We start from the raw sequence: 19,544 nt of genomic DNA on the forward strand, positions 1-19,544 counted from the left end.
TCACCACACTATTGTCTGTGTCCATGGGTTATGCATAGATGCATAAAAGTTCTTAGGTTAATTCCCTACCCCACCCCCACCTTCCCTCTGAGATTCGTCAGTCTGTTCCATGCTTCTATGTCTCTGGATCTATTTTGTTCATCAGTTTATTTCATTAGAAGTAAGATCATGTGATACTTATCTTTCTCTGACTGGTTTATTTCTCTTAGTATAATACTCTCCAGGTCCCACCATGCTGTCTCAAAGGGTAAGGAATTCTTTTATACAGCTGCATAGTATTCCATGGTGTAAATGTCCGAGAAGATGCTTGATATGATTTTATTCTTCTTGAACTTGTAGAAACTTGTTTTGTGTCCTAACATGTGGTCTGTCTTTGAGAATGTCCCATGTGCACTTGAGAAGAATGTATATTCTGTAGCTTTGAGGTGAAGTGTTCTGTAAATGTCAGTTAAATTCATCTGATCTAGTGTATCATTTAGAGTCACTGTTTCCTATTCTGCCATTTTTCATGACATCACTCTATTTTTGTTTTTTAATTCTATTTTCTAAAAATAAAACACTGCCAGAAAACATTATTAATATTGTTCTATAAAGTCAATATACATTTAGAGGTGACTACATAATTACTCCTTTCTTTGCTCTTTTTCCATTTCTTGAACTCAGATCTTCCATCTGGAATCTTTTTCTTGATGTCAAAATCTCTTTCATTTATTTATTTTAGTTTGAAAATATCTTTATTTTACATTCATTTTTGAAGGAATTCTTGGGTTGGCAGTTATTTCAAAATATTGAAAATATTCTGGTTTTCATTGTTGAGAGGTGAACTATCAGTTCATCACTCATAATTTAAATTTTTGTCTTTGTTTTTATTAGTTTTACTTGGCTGTGCTTAGTGTGCATTTAAAAAATCCTTTATGGAATTCTTTAGGCTTCTTGAAATAGATTGGTGTCTTTCATAAGTCTGGAAAACTCTCAGTCATTATCTCTGCATATTGCCTCTGCTCCATTGTCTCTGCCATATCTTTCTAGACTCTGATTAAATATATGTTAACCCCTGTATCTATGTTGCTCACTCTTTGTTTCGTATTTTCCATTTTTTGTGTTTTAATGCTCACTCGGGGTAATTTCCTATCTACCTTCCAGTTCACTAATTCTCTATTTAACTTTGTCTAATCTACTGTTAACCCACACATTGAGTTTTTAATTTTTTATTTTATGAAGTACTATTTTATTTTCAAATATTAATTTTCCATAGTTTCTTGTTCTCTGATATTTTCAAGTATGTCTTTAATTACTTTAAACACAATTTTATCCTCTGTAGGTGATAATTTCAATATCTAAAATGTTTGAGGATCTTTTTCTGTTGTCTCTTGTTTTTGCTGGCTTTCCTGGAGTCCAGTTTTTTTTGGTTATTTTTAACCATGTGTTGGACCTTGTATTTGAAAAATTGTAGGAATAATTTGAGGCTTACAATGAAAGTACTTTGCTCCAGAGAAGATTTGCATTTGCTTCTACCAAGTCCTGAGAGACACTATAAGTCCATCACCAATTTAAATTAAATTTTCAATGGTTGGGATTACTCAAGTTGAGCTTCAATTTTGAGGAGGGTGTTCCACTTCTGGTTCACTTTCACCTTGAGGATGAAGCTCATTTGAGTCTCAGCTTATTGTGAATAGAGTCTCCAGTTAGACTCCCCAACTTATGTGGGCCTTGGCCTTTGATTTCTGATTTTCCCTTGAAACTCGATCAAAATAAAGGTTTTAATTTTCTAGGGTAGGTAAATGCCTACAGGGCAAAAATGGCTGTCTACCATGCTTGCTAGCATGGCTAGGTGCTCTCTCTCTTTCACCCTTTGGCCTGTTGATTCTATACTGTTTTATTACCTCTTTGATGCTTTTTAGGAAGATTTTCTATATAGAGAGAAAAATAGAATTAAATTTTTAAATTTTATTTAATTTGTTTGTTTTTGTGCAGCAGGAGAGTTAATCTGAATAACTTAACCTGCTAGTACTAGAAACAGGAGAATCTAATTGCTTTCTTCTTATACTCTGAAATAGTCTGTAAGGTGTGCTTCTTGAATATTTGATATTTGGTGACAGATTTTGCTTCTTATTTAATGTTTATGGAGATATTTAGGCTTTTTATTTCTTCTTGAATTATTTTTGGTACACTCACATTCTCTCTGTCACTCCATATATGTTCATTTCAAGTCTAAATTTTTTAATTTATTGACTTAAACTTGTTCATAATTTTATCTTTTCAACGTTCATGGTGTCTTTTCTATTTTTTATCCTGATACTTATTTGTGTGTGATTTCTCTCATCTTCTCTTTTTAAAGCCATCTTACTTGTAGTTTAATTGAATATATTTTCAGAGAATCTACTTATGGCTTGGCTTTTTTTTTTTTTTCTGTTTTATTAATATCTATACTTTATTTCATTCCTTATTTTTTTTTGTTTTGTTTAGTTGTTCATTTCAAAATCTTCTTAAGATGGACGTTCCCTTATTCATTTTAGCCTTCTTTTCTAAATTTCTGTGTAAGTATTAATTTAAGTGCATCCCACAACTTATCCTATGTAGTATTTTCCTTATTGTTTGGTTCTGAATAATATTCAGTTTTTTATATTACTGTTTTTTATCTCCTGGATTATTTCCAAACATATAGTGCTTTTCTGATTATGTTTTTATTATTGATTCATAGTTTACCTGCTTTGTGATTAGAGAGCATGGTCTTTTAAAAAATTACTTTTTTATGTATATTCCTACCCAACTTTTTGTTGCAAAATATTTCAAACTTAAAGAAATGTTGCAGTATAGAATAACGAATATACTTAGATTCATCAATTTCATATTTTGTTACATTTGTCTGTTGTCTGTACTTCTCCCCCCGCTTTGGCCCTCTCTTCTATTCCCTCCCTCTTCCTCTTTCTCCCTTCCCCACTTCATATCATTTGAGAGTTTCTTTTGGACATCATGAGAGAATATGCTTTTTATATAATTTAAATTTTTTGAGACTTATTTTATCTCCTAATATGTGGTCAGCTTTTCTAAATGTTTCATGTGTGCTTGAAAATATGTATAGTGTTTGTAGCGTTTGGGTGCAGTTTTTATTTGTGTCTAGTTTGTTAATTGTGCTGTTTAAACCATTATATCCATATTGATTTTTTTTCCTATTAAATCTCCCTTAGTGTGGATTTGTCTATTTCTCCTGCAGTCTGCTAATTTTGCTTTATACATCTTGTGGCTATATTATTAGATGCATATGAATTTTAAAATTGCCGTATCGTTTCCTGGTAATTGCATGTTTTATTCTCAGGAGGTGACTCTCTTTATATCTTTTATAATGCTTTTTGCCTTAGGGTTTATTTTTCCTTAATATTAATAGAGCTATACCAGCCTTTTTTAAAAAAAAAATAGAATTTTTTGCGGGGGGGGAGGGGGAAGAGATTAATCAGAGAACTTACATGCATATATGCATAACCCATGGACACAGACAATGGTGTGAAGGAGGCCTGGAGAGGGGGGAGTGTACAGGGTGGAGGGGATCAATGGGGGGGAAAAGGGGACATCTGTAATACTTTCGACAATAAAGATAAATTTTTTAAAAATAGAATTTTCCTGGCAAATATTTTTCTAAATCTTTTTACTTTCAACTTTTATAGATTTGTCTTTTAGCCAGAGCATTAGGTTCATTAACATTTAATTTATTTATTCATAGGTGGATCTGTGCTCTACTTTATATCTTATTTTGTCTTGCCTATTAGTATTTATTTCTTCCCTCTTCCTTGTATCTTTTATTTTAGATTCATTACTTTCTGCTCAGTTTTCTCATTGACGATTTTTTCCTCAGCTAGTTCAAAGTCATAAGCTCAGTTTCTGTTGTTCGTTTGTTTGCTTGCTTGTATAGGGTTACTTTAGGAGTAATAACATGCATACTCAAATTATCAAAGCGTACTAATCAGAAGTAAATATCAAAGACAAGGACAGGAGCCAGAGATCTACATGGGTGGGTCAGGGTAGAATTCTCGGAGAACTTTAAAGAATATCTAAAAAATATAATAAAAGTTATCTGTAACAGAAGTTCAAATAATACAAAAGTAAGAAGTATTGGTTGCCTCCTCTTATCACACCTTTTGGTGTGTCTCCTTCCAGAGCCATCTCATACATGAGCCTATGGGTTGGTGCATTAAAAATATGTGAACATGCTATGTATTTGCTGCAACTTGTTTGTTTTTTAACCTCATAATATATTATAGATATCTTTCCATGTCAATACATACAGATGTATATCATTATTTTTAAGGGTTAGATAATATTGCAATGAACAGATGCTTACTTAAGCATTTTCCTTTTGAAGAGAAGTTTACATTGATACCAATTTTTCACTGTAAAAACAGTGCTGCAGTGAACATCAGTGTGCATAAATCTTTGGCACCCCTTCTGTAGCACAGATTCCTGAAAGTGGAATCGCTGGCTTAAAGGGAGTGTATATTAAATTTTTTCATTAAAGAAATTAGATAAGATATCTAGAGTAGTCAAAATCAAAGAAACAGAAAGTAGGATGCTGGTTGCCAGGGCAAGGGGAGGGAAAAATGGGGAGTTGTTATTCAGTGGGTATAGAGTTTCAGTTTTACAAGATGAAAAAGTTCTAGAAATGTGCACAACAATGTGAATATAGTTAACACTACTCAAATTTATATTTAAAATGGATTAAGAGGATAAATTTCATATGCGTTTCTTACCACAATTAAAATTTTGTTTTTTTAAATTTTAGGTTACTGTAAGAGTTTGGTATGACTGGGACATATTTGGGAAAGATAAGGTAGATGGGTGGTGGGAGATCAAAAAGGGCCTTATAAGCCATTTTAAGCAGCCAGAACTTTATTTTTTAAGCAATTGGGGCATTTGAAGGGTTTCAGTAAATTGAGCATTTTCATATTTTAGAATATTCACTTAGGCATGAAGTGGAAGATCTATTGGGGCCAAAATGGGAGAGGGGAAAGGGAACAGTAGAGGCAGGGAGGTAAATTAGACTTGAAATAATATTGAATTAATGTAGTAGTGAGTGGAGGGTAAATTAGATGTTAAGGAAATAGAATGTACTGACCAGTTGGAAGGGGTAAAGTAGGAGGAGTCAAGGATAACTCCAGGTTTCAAATAGTTTGTGTGTTTCAGTGGAGAGTGGTGCCATTAACGAAGGCAAGAAATATAATAGGGACAGAAGGTTTGAGGGTAAAAAAACAAATGATCTCATTTGGGATGTATTGTTTTTGAGGTGTATCCAAATAGAGCTATTCACTAGGTTACTGGGTATATGGTGTTAAAGCCTAGAAGAAAGGTCTAGGCTAAAGAGAGCTTTAAAACATGTTTTAAGGTATAAATGGTAGCAAAAAACATGGCCTAAAGGGCAGACATTTATTACATACATGTGAAAGCATCAGTGACCAGAGTGTTAGTGTATGGTCTAAAGCAGACTGAGGACAGAACTCAAGGAAGCATTCAGCCTTTATGGACAGATGGAAGAAGAGCAATCAGCTGAGTCTGAGGAGCAGTCAGATAGAATGAAAACACGGAGATGGTGACAGGTGGCATCATGGGAGCCAAGGGAAAATGGTTTTAGAAGGAAGAATTGGTAGAAGTGGCAGATGTTGCAGCCAGATCACGTAAGACTGAGAAATCACCACTGTTTGTATTTAGAAATTAAATTCTTTGCCATGAAGTATGTTAAAAGTAGAAATCAGATTTCAGTGGGTTGAAAAATATGAGGTGAGAAAATGGAGAGAGTGATATAGACTGATTCTGCTTTAGGAGGAAGGGACACTGACATTTATTGAATGTTTGCTGGGTTTCAGGTACTGTTATCTCTGACTCATAACAGATTTGATTGTTCTACCTGACATTTCTACATTTCTTTTCTTTTTATTTATTTATTTTTTGTTAATCCTCATCCGAGGATATTTTTTCCATTGATTTTTTTTTTAATTTATTTTTTTTTTAATTTTTGTTTAAAATATTACAAATGTCCCTTTTTCTCCCCAATGACCTGTTCTACCCTGTCCCCTCCCCCTCCCCAGTCCCTCTCCCACCATCATCCGTGTCCTTGGGTTGTGCACATATGCATACAAATTCTTTGATTGCTCTCTCCCTCCACCCACCCACCCTCCCTCCCTCTGACATTCCTCAGTCTGATCTGTGCTTCCCCGTCATTGAACCTATCCTGTTCATCTATTGATTTTTAGAGTGGAAGGGAGGGAGGGTGGGGAGAGAGACACACATCGATTGGTGGTTTCCCACATGTCCCCCAAGAGAGGCTGGGGATTGAACCTGCAACCCAGGTACGTGCCCCTGACCAATAATTGAACCCACAACCTTTTGGTGCATGGGCCAACACTCTAACCACTGAGCCACACTGGCCAGGGCTCTAACATTTCTTTTGGTTAAAAAAATACATTTCTTTTGTCCAGAGTCATTTTCACATTTGTGTACTTGTACAGTGTGAGTACCTCATAATCTAAATGGAAAGGGAACCTCTTTCATTCCTTTTGGCAAAATTCTTGTTCCTCATCCCTTGGGTATGTGGCGGGAAATATTGGCACGGGGATTTTTTGGTCCACATTATATTCTCCATCCTCTTAATTACAACCAGAATTGAGCTATTAACCTACCCTCCTTCTCTCCCAGGCCCGGTACGAAAGCCAGAGGATCCAACTGGAGTCAGAGCTGGCTGTGCAGCTGGAGCAGCAGGTGACAGAGCGGCTGGCACAGGCTCAGGAGAGCAGCCTGCGACAAGCAGCCTCCCTGAGGGAGCAGCACAGGTACGCGGGTTACTGGATGCTGCCGTCCTCAGCCACACAGGTGTTGTTAGTGCCCTGCCCATACCCTCTCAGATCCCTTTATCATTGTCCAACATGCTGGCTCCGTCAGCGAGGACCCAAGTCTGTGCGACAGCTGCCTGCAGGTGCACTTAGAGAGCCAGAGTGCTTGACGATTTTCATTCCACAGGGCTAGCCCTTACCCAGTAACTGATGGGTGCAGGAATATAAATTTCCCATCTACAGAGCTGCCCTGCGGGATTGAACTTCCTTCCCATCCCAGTCTCACTTCCCCTCACCCCCATTTCCCTACCAATTTTTTTCTGGAAATGTTTCTTAAATGAATCATCTTCCCATAAATCCTCATCTCTGTCTCTGACTCTGGGAACCCATCCTAAGGTACCGGCTTTGACCTTACCTCTTTCCTGAGCCCACTGAGCTGTGCCATGCTGGCTGCCTGTGGCTGGCTGTCTCTCGCACACTTTCTGGCTTTTTCTCATTTGATTACTTCTGTCTCCAGATTCAGTTCTCTTTTCTCAACTGTGTCCTCTTAGGAAGCAGCTGCAGGACCTAAATGGACAGCACCAGCAGGAATTGTCCACTCAGTTGACTCAGTTCAAGGTGGAAATGGCAGAACGAGAGGAAAGACAGCAGCAGGTGGCTCAGGACTATGAGCTCAGGTACTGGTCCTTGGAGTAGCCCTTTTAGGCTTGTCTCCTTCCTGCACATAGAGCCCAAACTGGGAATGGTGAGAGCTGCCCCCTGTCCTCTTCTACATTGGCTCCACTCCTTTCAGAATTTCCAAGGTCTGTCTGACATTCCGTTCTGGTTCCACTTATTCTCCAAGTCTTTGCTTTCTCAAAGGCTACCTACATCAGCTCTCCCATCTTCTCTTCAGACTGGCCCGGGAGCAAGCACGAGTGCGGGAACTGCAGAGTAGGAACCAGCAGCTGGAGGAACAGCGGACCGAGCTGGTAGAGCGACTCCAAGCCATGCTGCAGGCCCACTGGGAGGAGGCAAACCAACTGCTCGGCACCTCTACCCTGCCTTCTAACCCCCCAGTAGGCATTACCCCTTAAGCTAAGCTGCTCAAAGTTGTGTTTGGGTCCCTTTGCAAATCTAGCTTCCTCCCAAGGGAAGTCTTAAGTTCAGGTCCTTGGACCTGCATTTAAAAAAAAAAAAGTGGACTTTCCCCAGAAATAACTGTCTCATGAAAAGAAATCTTTTTTCCCATGGCCATAGCTCACCCAGACTGGCCACATTGCATTGGCCTAACTCTCTTCTCCCAGCCCAAGAGGTGATGAGGAACACATGATAGTTTTGCCAAATGGTGGTTGAATTATGATGTTAAGGGCCAAAATTGTTGCTAAGTCCTGCCCTAGAGTAGGCTTGAGAGTCTCACCCTGACCTGTCTTACGTTGGCATCTCCTACTTCTTTTAATTATGAAATTTTTATTATAAGCTAAAATTTTTTTTGGAATAGGTAGTAATATGCACATGGTAAGAAAAAAAAAATCCAAACAGGTCAAAAAGGTACACAGTGAAAAGTAATCTCCATCCCATTTCTGCACCTCAGTCTGCCAGTTACTCTCCCAAAAGGAGCCACTGTTACTGATGTCTTGAGTGCTCCCCCACAAATGGTAGCCTTCTATGCAAGGTTGTATAATTTTTTATTTAACTCAGTACTTATTGGTGGAATTTAAAGTTGTTTTCTATAGTTTGCATCTACAAACTGCAATAAATATCATTAATATATGTTTTTGTGCAAGTGTATCTATAAAATTTCTACAAATGGAATTGTAAGATCAAAAATAAGCTTTTTAAAATTTGATAGATATTATCAAATCTTCTTTTAAGGAAATTCTACTAATTTGCTATCTTATTTAAAGTGTCTGTACCATGTTTCTTAAATGCACTGGGCTTTGACCCTTCTTTCTATCTCCCTCTTATACTCAGGCCCCGGCTGCCAGCTCCTCCAGCCCTGGGCCTCAGGAACGAGAGAAGGGGGAGAGGAGGATCTGGACTATGCCTCCCATGGCTGTGGCCCTAAAGCCTGTATTGCAGCAGAGCCGGGAAGCAAGGGATGAGCTGCCTGGAGTGCCGCCTGTTCTCTGCAGCTCCTCCCCAGATCTTAGCCTCCTATTGGACCCCACTTTCCAGAGCCAACATTCCTTCCAGCCCCTGGAGCCAAAGCCAGATCTCACTTCAGGTAACTGGGGACAGACATCATTGGGGTTCCCCTTACATGCACTAATTGGCTCCCTCTTACCTAGCTTCCTTTCTGTCTGGGGCTTGAGTATTTAGTTTCCCAGATGTCTGAGTGACCATAGGTTGCAAGGAGCAGAAATCTGCTCAGGTTGGTTTGAATAAAGGCAGTGAGATCTCATGGAAATGTGATATAGCTGGACCTAATGAGACCTGGAGTTTGGATCCAGCAGTGCTATCAGGAGCTAAGGCAGCTACTCCTCTTCAATTTGGGCTTGCTTGCATGGGCTCTTGACTGCTTCTCCCTGCACGTCTGGTCCTCTCTTGGTAGACCAGCACTTTCTCTCACTCAAGGCTCTAGCTCTCTTAACTTTGCCTCGCACATGGATTTGACCAGCCATGACACTGATTCCAACCAAGACTCTAGGTAACCTTATATAGACCATGGTGTCTCTGTTTCTTAGGTCCAATTTGAAGAGAGGCGATCTGATGAGTTGACAACAATCCCTTGGATTGGCTAACCTTGGGAGTGGTGTCCACCCTGGTTTAGTCATCTGCAACTTGGGTGGATGGGGGTGCTCTGTGTGGTGCAAACATGACAACCCAGGTTGAATTAAGAATGAGGGATGCCCTGACCAGTGTGGCTAATTTGGAGTGTCGTCCTGTGCACCAAAAGGTCATGGGTTTGATTCCCAATCAGGGCACATATCCAGGTTGCTGGTTTGATCCCCTGTTGGGTGTGTGCAGGAGGCCAATTGATGTTTCTCTCTCACTTTGATGTTTCTCTTTCTCTCCCCCTCCCTTCCTTGCCCTAAAATCAATGAAAACATATCCTCTGTTGAAGATTTTTTTAATTAAAAAAAAGAATGAGATATGAATTATATCACAATTTTAAATATAAAAATTATGTAATAATAAAAACGAATGAGGGCGTGTTCTGGTGAAGGGACCAAAACATGTCTATTAATCCTAAACCATTCTGAGTATTAGTTTCTCTTATTTAAGTAGTTTGTGGTGGTATTTATTTATTTAGAGTCTGAGTACCACAGCTTTCCCCTCCTGTCTATACTTCTTAGAATTCAGTTGTTCCATCTCTCAGTCCCCTTCAGCCCTTCCCTCCAGCTATTTTAATTTTTTGTTATCTTCTTGCTGCAATGTCTCTCCTATATTTAATAGGCCTCTTTTTTTCTGGGCGTTTGGTGAGTTGAGTTGTGGAGGAACCTGCAACATACACGTGTGCTTGTGTGCACGCACACACGTTTCATTTTACAACTGGGAACTTCTCTGCAGTTGGGGCCTTCCATTCCAATCAAAGAGCAGAACGGCCATTCCCTGAGGAAGATCCTGGGTCAGATGGGGATGGATTCCTAAAGCAAGAGCTGCCACCTCCTCCTCAGCTGGAGGGCCTCAAGCATTTTTTGCACCAGGTAAGAAAGGGCCCACTCATCCCACCTTATTTTCTTCTTCCTTCCTCATTTTCTCTCCCTACTCTAGGAGTCCAGGGCTCTGGCTTCATCTCCCTTTTAGGACTGATACTTTGTCCCAGCTTCTTACTCTCCCAGTCTAATTCCTATCTCGTAAGTCCTTTCTGGAACTTAGGTGACCAACCTTAGCTCTTCCTGCCCCAGCCTTTGCTTCCTTCAGATATCTAAGCCTCTTTCTTTGTTGGTCTTGAGGGAATCTTACTATCTTGTCCCCCCAGCTGCTGGAGACAGTACCCCAGAACAATGAGAACCCCTCTGTGGACCTGTTACCCCCTAAGTCTGGTGAGTGCCAGCTCTAAAGAAGGTTGGGGCTACGCCTGGAAAAGGTGGAAGTGGGTTACCTGGGAAGGATTTTAGGAGCTGGTAAAGTGATGAAGACTAATAAAGGCCAGGGCATAGGACCTCCTTGGCTCTTTAGCCCATTTCCTGATTCTTTGATTTCTTTCCTTTTGCTAGTTCCCCTGACTGTCCCATCTTGGGAGGAAGCCCCTCAAGTGCCACGCCTCCCACCCCCTGTCCATAAAACTAAAGTACCGTTAGCCATGGCATCTAATCTTTTCCGGGTCCATGAGCTTCCCTCAACCCATCTACAGAGCAGCGGTCCCAGCAGTGGCTCCCCAGAGAGGGGTAAGCAGGTCATGGTTTACTGGGAGATAAAAAGGGAAGGGGCTGGGTGTGGAGCCAGTACTTGGAACAAAGGCCCTTCTGGGTTCCTAGGGAGGTGGGATGAGGGCTGGGGAGAGGAGGCCTAGGATGACCACCATTACTGATACGTCTTTAGGTAGAGATGGGCTCACATCCTCGAGGCAGCTGATGGAGATGTCTCAGCTCTTACGACTATACCAAGCTCGGGGCTGGGGGGCACTGCCTGCTGAGGATCTGCTGCTCTACCTGAAGAGGCTGGAACATAGCGGGTACCAGTCTGGGAGGGAAGGGAGGAAGGGTTAGGTGGGTAGAGTCTGGATTGTGGGCAGGCAAGTGGATCAGGCAGAGAAGGAAAGGCATGTGTATGTTGTCCACGGAATACTCTGTTGTCCTTTTCTGGGGAAGAAAGTGGGGGTGAGATGTACGTACATCAGCAAGTCTCCTTCCTGCGTCTCACTGCTCCCACCTTTCTTTTGTCTCTTCCTTTCTACTTTGTTTTTTTCTTTACTTCTAAAAAAGTCTCTGTGCAGCGTCTTTCTCCCTTAGTTTTTTCTTTGCCCTGCAGCTCTTACCCCTGAGTCCTAGCTTGTGACTACCTAGCGTAACTCAGTATTTGAATCTGCTGGTATCTCCTCGTGTTCAATTCCAGCTCTATCTTGTTTATTCTTATTCTTAAGAGACAGGGTTGGAGAGAGTGGGGGGCTGCTCCCGCATCCTCACCCCTTGATTTGTATGGCAGGACTGACAGACGAGAGGATAGCATCCCAAGAAGGAACACAGACTCCCACTTGGGTGAGATCCCCCGGAAAGAGGTGAGCGAAAGCAGGGCGGACGAGGAGGGTGGAAGGGCTCTCGCTGACCAGTCCCTCCGACTCTGCACGCCCTGGCTGGCTCCGTCCTCTGTGGCCTGTTCCCATTTTCTGTAGTGTGGTCACTCCCCTTTGCCGAATGCTCCTGGCCTTCTCCATGACGCCTTTCCTCGGTGGGGTGGGGTGGTCAGGGTACACAATGCTGACTTTCTCTTCTCTTTCCTTCAACTCTCAGATTCCTTCCCAGGCTCTCCCTCGCCGCCTTGCCACAGTCCCTAAGACTGAAAAGCCTCCAGCACGCAAGAAAGGTGGACACCCTGCCCCTACTAGCGTGAGGAGTCGGGCAGGAATCTGGAGATAAGTCCCTGCCCTTTCCCCTCTTTTTTGTTTTCTTCTTATTACTATTTTAATAAATGCTCAATAGTCTGCATTAGAGTCTGTGACTCTTAGGAATTTGGCAAATGGAAGTTTTGTAGGAAACTATTTTGTAAGGAACCTTATTTTATTCTGTTTGAGTATGTTTTTTATATGTTACGTTTCTATTTTATAGTCTGTGGAAAAAGACATGAAGACAGTCTTATGGCTAGATTGGTGAAGTTTTAATGAGCTAAGGTTCAATGTTTTGAAAATAAAGCCCACAGAGTGATTAGCTCTGGTTGGTAGTATAATTTTGAATGATTTTTATTTTCTTTATACATTCCTGTGTCCTCCAAATTTTCTAAAACAAATATGTATTATCAATCAAAAAAACCAAACTTTTAATAAAAGAGTAAGTTATATAAAGAGTTTGAGTAAAAATTTAATTGTTAGAGAGACAGATCTCTCTTTTAAGAACAGGTAATGATATTAAGATACAACTTTTTTAAAAAATTTATTTTAGAGAGGAAGAGGGAGAGGGAAGGAGGGAGAGAGAAACAGCAATTGGTAGCTTCCTGTACACGCCCCAACCTGGGATCGAACCCTCAACCTAGGTGTGTGCCCTGACTGGGAATCGAACCTGCAACCTTTTGGTGTATGGGACAATGCTCCAACCAACTAAGCTACCTGCTGAGTGAGTGTTTTGAGGGACATAATTTACTAGATTCTGTGAGGCCCTTCTGTTTGCTCCTGAATTATTTGGTTAAATCCAGAATAGACATGATAGAATATAGACTCATATAGCATTTCATACTGATAAATGTTTAGGTCTTATTTCATTCCACCTAAAAGTAACTTTCTAGCCCCTGAAAGAGGGAAAAAAGGAAGAAAAGATAAACACACCTGACCAGCAGCTGTATTGGTTCTCCTGCCCCAACTCTGGCCTGGACAGCATGGTCGTCAGTCTAACTCAGGACTTCTCCCCCTGGCAAAGAAACAAGAGGCACACTCGCACAGGCATAGCACTAGGCTCGGGGACCTTTCAATCTGTCTCTTCACCTGCCTGTGGAAATGTTTGCTTTTCTATTTTTTACCTCAAGTGCATAAAATTGATTTGACCAAACTCTGTGACTTATGGAACAGTATAATTTTGGTAGCAGAGGGTTTTATACCATTTTTAAAAGCTGGCAAAATGAACACCCAGTCTTATTTCATTATCTCTTGGATTCCAAGTTGCCACCATCAGTCAGCATGCCCTACATTTTTCTTAACATTAAAGACAGTCAGGAGAATATTTTCCAACTCCCCAGAACAAAATCAGAAAAGGGCAGAGTGCTGACTTAACCATTTTGTGAGCTAATTATTTTGATTTTTTGAAAATATGTTGTATCCACATTAAAAGTCTGCTTCTTCAAATACCGCCAAGGGGGCTGGGGAGGAGAAAACCGGCAGTCAAGCAGCCCCCCATTTTCCCCAATAATTGTCTTGGAAATATTTTGAGAGAGGAAAAAAAGATTTTTGGAGCTCTGTAAAAGCCCACATTTAGACAACATGGATGCATCCTTAAAACTCAAGTTTCACTTGGTATAGACAGGGTGTGATATGGGACTTTGTCTCCTGAGAACTCCCACAGCTACTTGGTATTGGTAGGGGAGGTTCTGGTGGTAGAATATGTTAGAGTAAAGGCTAAGCTGTTATAACAAAGAAACCCAATGGTACAGTGGCTTTGGGGCAAAGTTTATTTTCCTGGTAATGGTCCAGAGTAGTGGGGTGGTCCTGCTGCATATGGTCACCTACGTCTCAGGTTTCTTCCATCTTATTGCTCTGCTCTCCCCTATATCAGTGTTGTTATTTGTGTTGTTGAAGCAAGATCATTGTCATGGGGGACTCTCCGCTGGCAAGAAGGGAAAAGAGCCATGTCCAATGTCTTAAGACCCACACTTGGAAATACCACACATCAATTTTGTTTTTATTTCATTGGCAAGACCTTGGTCACATGGCCACACCTGACTGCAAGAGAGACTCGAAAATGTAGCCTAGCTGGCTGCCAGGCATGCAGCTATAACTCTATTACTGTGCAATAGATCTCCTCAGGAGGAAGTAAGAATAAATTTTGGTGGACAACTAGCAATCAATGTTGACTGTGCAGATAATGAAAAAATGTGCCAGACCATGTAAATTCATCCGTGTCAAGCATTGCTGAGGATGTAGAGCAATAGAACCCCTGTTATGCTCTGCTGGTGAGAGACCCAGGAGAGGAAACGCAGATCACTTTGGGAAAGGTTTTGGCACTGTGTAGGAAATGTGATGGTGCTCACACCTTACAATGCAGTGAAGCCGTCCCTGCGGAGGTGCCCTAGAAAAACTTGCCTGTGTGTGTGCCAGGAGACAAATATAAGAATGTCACAGTGAAACCTGCAATTCAATGTCCATCAGCAGTGGTGGATTCATATAATGAAATACCACACAGTAGTACAAATGGATGAGCTAAAGTTACATGCATCAATATGGATGAATTTACAAACATAATGTTGAGTGGGAAAAGCAGATTGCAGAAGAAAATATCCAGTACACTGTTTATGTAAAATTTGAAAACAATCACAGCACAGTCTAGTCCCGCATGGGAGGAGGGGGCCCTCACAGGGGGCAGCTGGCTCAGTGTTGGAGGTGAGAAGCAAGTCCATTGGCAGGGGCGGGGTGAGAGAGGGCATCTGTGTGAGGATGTGGTGGGAGACTGTTACATACGGGGGACTGATCAAATACGTAAATATATTATGAACAATGTTAGCTAGGTTTCTCACTGTTGAAGAAAGGATTTATAAATTGGAAAGGGAGAAAACTAGAATGAATTCTGTGGGGTTGAGTTAGAATTGAATGCATCAGTGTAGACTTGTGGTCTTCAAAATAGATATGGAAGTACATATAAATGTAAACTGGTATATGTACACACACACACATATTCCCGAGCAATATCCTGTATTTTCCTAGGATTGCTCTAACAAATTATCACAAACTGTGTGGTATTACAGAATGGACATTTATTCTCACAGTTCTGGAGGCTAGAAGTCTGAAGCAAGGTGTTGGCAGGGCCACGTTCTCTGAAGGCTCTCGGGGAGGGTACTTCCTTACCCTCTTCCTAGCTTCCCCCAGGGGTTACCAGTGATCCTTGATGTTCCCTGGCTTGTAGACACATCAATCCAATCTCTGCCTCTGTTGTCACATAGTGTTTTCTCTGTCACCCTGTGTCTTCACATGCCCTTTTTATTTCTTTAATCCTTATTTGAGGATATTTTTTCCATTGCTTTTCAGAGAGAGTAGAAGAAAGAGAGGGAGAAACATTGATGTGAGAGAGACACATCGATTGGTTGCCTCCTGCAGGCATCCTGACCTCGCCAGGGATTGAGCCTGCAACTGAGGTATGTGCCCTTGCCTGGGAATCGAACCCATGACCCTTCGGTTTGTGGGCCAATGCTCTAACTACTGAGCCAAACCAACCAGGGCTATAATTCTTTTTGGCATTATTTTGCTATATCAGGGACTTCAAAAATTTTTTAAAGAGCCCTGGCTGGGTAACTTAGTTGGTTACAGCATGGTTCCCACTCCAAGGGTGTGAGTTTGATCCCCAGTCAGGACACATACAAGGAGCAACCAATGAATACATCAATAAGTGGAACAACAAATCAATGTTTCTCTCTCCCTTCCTCTTTCTCTCTCAATAATTTAAAAAAAAAAAAAAAAAAAAAAGGCCTTATGTTCTGGAAAGCTTATTCTCATTAAAACTTTAATTTTTCATGTGGTACCACTTTTTACTGTTTGAATTTTATTTTTACCATGAACATGGCTTTCCTTTTTAAATTATAATGTAATAATAATATCTAATAGTCAAGAGTTGGTGAACAAAATGTCTAGCATCTGTGCTGAGATGATTTAAGGCTGGCTCTGCGCTCCAAAGCCAGGATTTCCAACCACGTTTTGGCCTCAGCACTGAGGCTGCAGTTGTGTTGCATCAGTGCAGGCAGTCAGTGCTGCTGATGTTGACAATTTATCACCCCTGCCTTTTGGGTTGACTAGGGAAGAACTACCAACAGCCACAAATTGAGTGTTTGTGTGCAGCAAAGTATGAAGATTCCTTTGTATCGGGGTGGGGGGTGTCTCTGGTGAGGGTAAACATGGGACATGAATATTTATAGGTTGTATTAGTCAGGATTCTCCAGAGAAACAGAACCGACAGGATGTGTGTGTGTGTGTGTGTGTGTGTGTGTGTGTATAAATATATATACAGAGAGAGAGACTTATTTTAAGGAATTGGCTCACATCATTGTGGAATCTTGGCAAGGCCAAAAATCTGCAGGGTAGGCCTGCAGTCTGGAGACGGGTAAGAACTGCAATTCGAGTCCAAAGGCAGTCTGCTGACAGAGTTCCTTCTTGCGTGGGGAGGTCATTCTTTCTATTCAGGCCTTCAGCTGGTTGGATGAACCCACCACATTATGGAGAGCTATCTGCTTCAACTCAGATATTTAAATGTTAATCAGCTGATAATAGAAAATCTCCCATAAGCTGTTAGGGATGACAGCATGCCAGATTCTGGTTCAGTCCCTATTATAAATCGTCCTTGACTTTTTAATGTGTATTTTCCCCCCTTTAAAGAGAGAGGAAGGGAGAGTGAGAGAGAGGAAAACATTCATGTGAGAGAGAAACATCTATCAGTTGCCTCTCGTTCATGCCCGACCAGGACCAGGTATTGAACCTGAAACCTGGGTATGTGCCCTGACCGAGAATCAAACCCATGACCCTTCCATGCACAGGACAATGCTCTAACCAGCTGAGCCACACTAGAGAGAAATATCGAGGTGGGAGAGACACATCGATTGGTTGCCTCCCGCACGCACCCTGGGATCGAGCCTGCAACCGAGGTACGTCCCCTTGGCCCAAATAGAATGCGGGACCCTCTGGTCCACAGGCCTACACTCTAACCGCTGAGCCATGTCAGCAGGGCAGATATGCAAAAATTGAGGTAAAATTTTAGCAACCAAAATATAACTTTAAAAGAAACATACACTTTAAACAGTCTATTTTCCCCCCTGTAAAACTCAAGCCATCAGCGTAACTAATGATATTACTGTAAAAAATTGTAAAAGTTCATATGATTATTTTTATAAAGCCAAAAGAGAATTCTTCATTGAAACACTTCCTAAAAGCAATAAAGGATTGCCTCTTTAACATGACAAAAAGGCTCTGTTGAAAACCAAAAGTCAAAATTATACTTAATGGAGAAACATGAATTATTCCTCTTTAAAACAGGAACAAGACAAGGACACGTTATCAGCACTATTTAACTTAGCTCTAAAAATTCTGACAAAGCCATTTGAGAAGAGAAAGAAAGATATATATAAAGAAAGGGAAGAAAGAAAACCATCTTTGTAAATGAAGTGAAAAGCACCTCGAAATTACTAGACATAATAAATGAAAGCATTGAAGAAACAAGATACAACGTAAATTAATTTAGGAGAATTTTTATCTTTACAATAGTGCATCTCATTTCTTTCCATTTGTTCATTTCATTTTTATTCTTTAGTAAAGCTTTATAATTTTATTCTAAAGATCCTGCACATTTCATATTAATTTTTTTACCAGTAGGTAAAAATTTTTATTGCTATTGTTAATGAAATCATTTTTGGTCATTACATTTACTCTTTTTCTTAATATTTTAAATAATACATTCATTATATGCATCAATAACAACATTGAAAAAATTTTATTCAATTACAGTTGATGTACAATATTATATTTGTTTCAGGTGTATAGTATAGTGAGTAGACATTTGTATAACTTACAGAGTGATCATCCTGACAAGCCCAGTACCCAGCTTACACCATACACAGTTATTACAATACCGTTGACTCTGTTCCCTCTGCTGTCCTTTTCATCCTCGTGACTGTTTTGTATCTGCCAATTTGTACTTCTTAAATCCTTCACTTTTTCCCCTAGTTCCCCAGCGGCCCACCTGGCAACCATCAGTTTGTTCTCTGTATCAAATATAACATAACATTTGGAAGTATTTGAAATTGTCTTTCACTTCTGTTTATCACTTAACCAGCATCAGTTATTCACAGTCACTAATGACAGCGGTATAGCACATGAATATAGTGATAAAGTCTTAAGTTTAGAAGTTTATTTTTCTGGCTTTCATGTAGTTATGCTGCTTCCCTTTTTCTATTGTTCTTTTCCTCTCCATTTCTTTTGTGATACCCTGGGAGACACAGTAAAAGCAATTTTATTTTAGGTAATGAAATAAATCACTGGGTGGCTGGTATACAGCACTAGACCAATTATGACTTGGTTACAGAATCTTTGCTAACCATAACCTCAGATTTCAAACAGTTGAAAAGTGACTAGTCTAATAATGATAGACTAGTTTTGGTCTATCTAGATACATTGTTTTGGTTATATATTGCTATGTAACAACTACCCCAAAACTTAGCGGCTTAAACAAAGGCATATTACAGTCACTTGTGGCGCTGTGGTTTGACCGGACTTACACGAGCAGTTCTCACCCAGGCTTTGCAGTGAGCGGTGAAATCTAAGCCTCAGCTAGACTGGACGCCCAGGGTGGTGCACTTACATGACTGGCAGCTGACTTTCCATGGTGGCTCGGTTCTGAGAGGGAGCATGCCAAGAATAAGTGAGTCCAAGAGACCCATGCAGAAGCCGCAGGCATCTTGTAACCTAGTTTTGGAAGTCCCAACACATCACTTCTGCTCTGGTATATCGGTCAAGGCCAGCCCTGGTCAAGGAGAGGAGAACTGGCCCCACCTGTTGATGTGAAGTTCTGCGTGCAGGTATGGAGAGGGAAGGGACCAGAGGAAGCCTTCTTTAAAGATCATTTACTACACTCATACAAGTTGCAAAAATACTTGAGACAAAACCAGGCTAGTAAGGGGTTGTTTTTTATTTCCGCTTTAGGGTGTGGTCTAGTTCAGCGCTTCTCAGACTTCAGTGTGAATACAGATAGCCTGTGGATCTTGTTCAGATGCAGACTCTGATTTAGTAGGTCTGGGAGGGGACTGAGATTCTGCATTTCTAACACACTCCCAGGCGGTGCCCACACTGCTGGGCTACATTTTGAGTAGTGAGCATCTGCTTAAACAGCAGCAAGACAATTTACATTGGACAATTTTATACGATTTTCATTTAGTTTAGTGAGGTTTTAGTGCCCCTTATAGATTGGTGCC

General features: G+C 40.7%; 1 protein-coding gene across 11 annotated transcripts in view; it reads left to right on the top strand.

The window, feature by feature from the left end:
- The window catches only part of CNTROB (centrobin, centriole duplication and spindle assembly protein), a 32,579-nt gene extending 16,551 nt beyond the window's left edge, over positions 1-16,028 (top strand). For 10 of the 11 annotated variants that reach the window (XM_081116122.1, XM_081116128.1, XM_081116130.1 and 7 more), the window contains 10 exons: positions 6,682-6,815; positions 7,367-7,492; positions 7,711-7,873; positions 8,769-9,021; positions 10,308-10,444; positions 10,720-10,783; positions 10,958-11,128; positions 11,283-11,415; positions 11,886-11,958; positions 12,191-16,028. In XM_081116122.1, the coding sequence (XP_080972248.1) occupies positions 6,682-6,815; positions 7,367-7,492; positions 7,711-7,873; positions 8,769-9,021; positions 10,308-10,444; positions 10,720-10,783; positions 10,958-11,128; positions 11,283-11,415; positions 11,886-11,958; positions 12,191-12,316 (1,380 nt within the window). In that variant the 3' untranslated portion in view covers positions 12,317-16,028. The remainder of the gene's footprint in view (positions 1-6,681; positions 6,816-7,366; positions 7,493-7,710; positions 7,874-8,768; positions 9,022-10,307; positions 10,445-10,719; positions 10,784-10,957; positions 11,129-11,282; positions 11,416-11,885; positions 11,959-12,190) is intronic. The other variant, XM_081116127.1, reaches the window with a different exon arrangement.
- The last annotated feature ends 3,516 nt before the right edge of the window (positions 16,029-19,544 follow it).

The sequence above is a fragment of the Miniopterus schreibersii genome (assembly GCF_964146895.1).
Source record: "Miniopterus schreibersii genome assembly, chromosome: 16".
Taxonomy (NCBI): domain Eukaryota; kingdom Metazoa; phylum Chordata; class Mammalia; order Chiroptera; family Miniopteridae; genus Miniopterus; species Miniopterus schreibersii.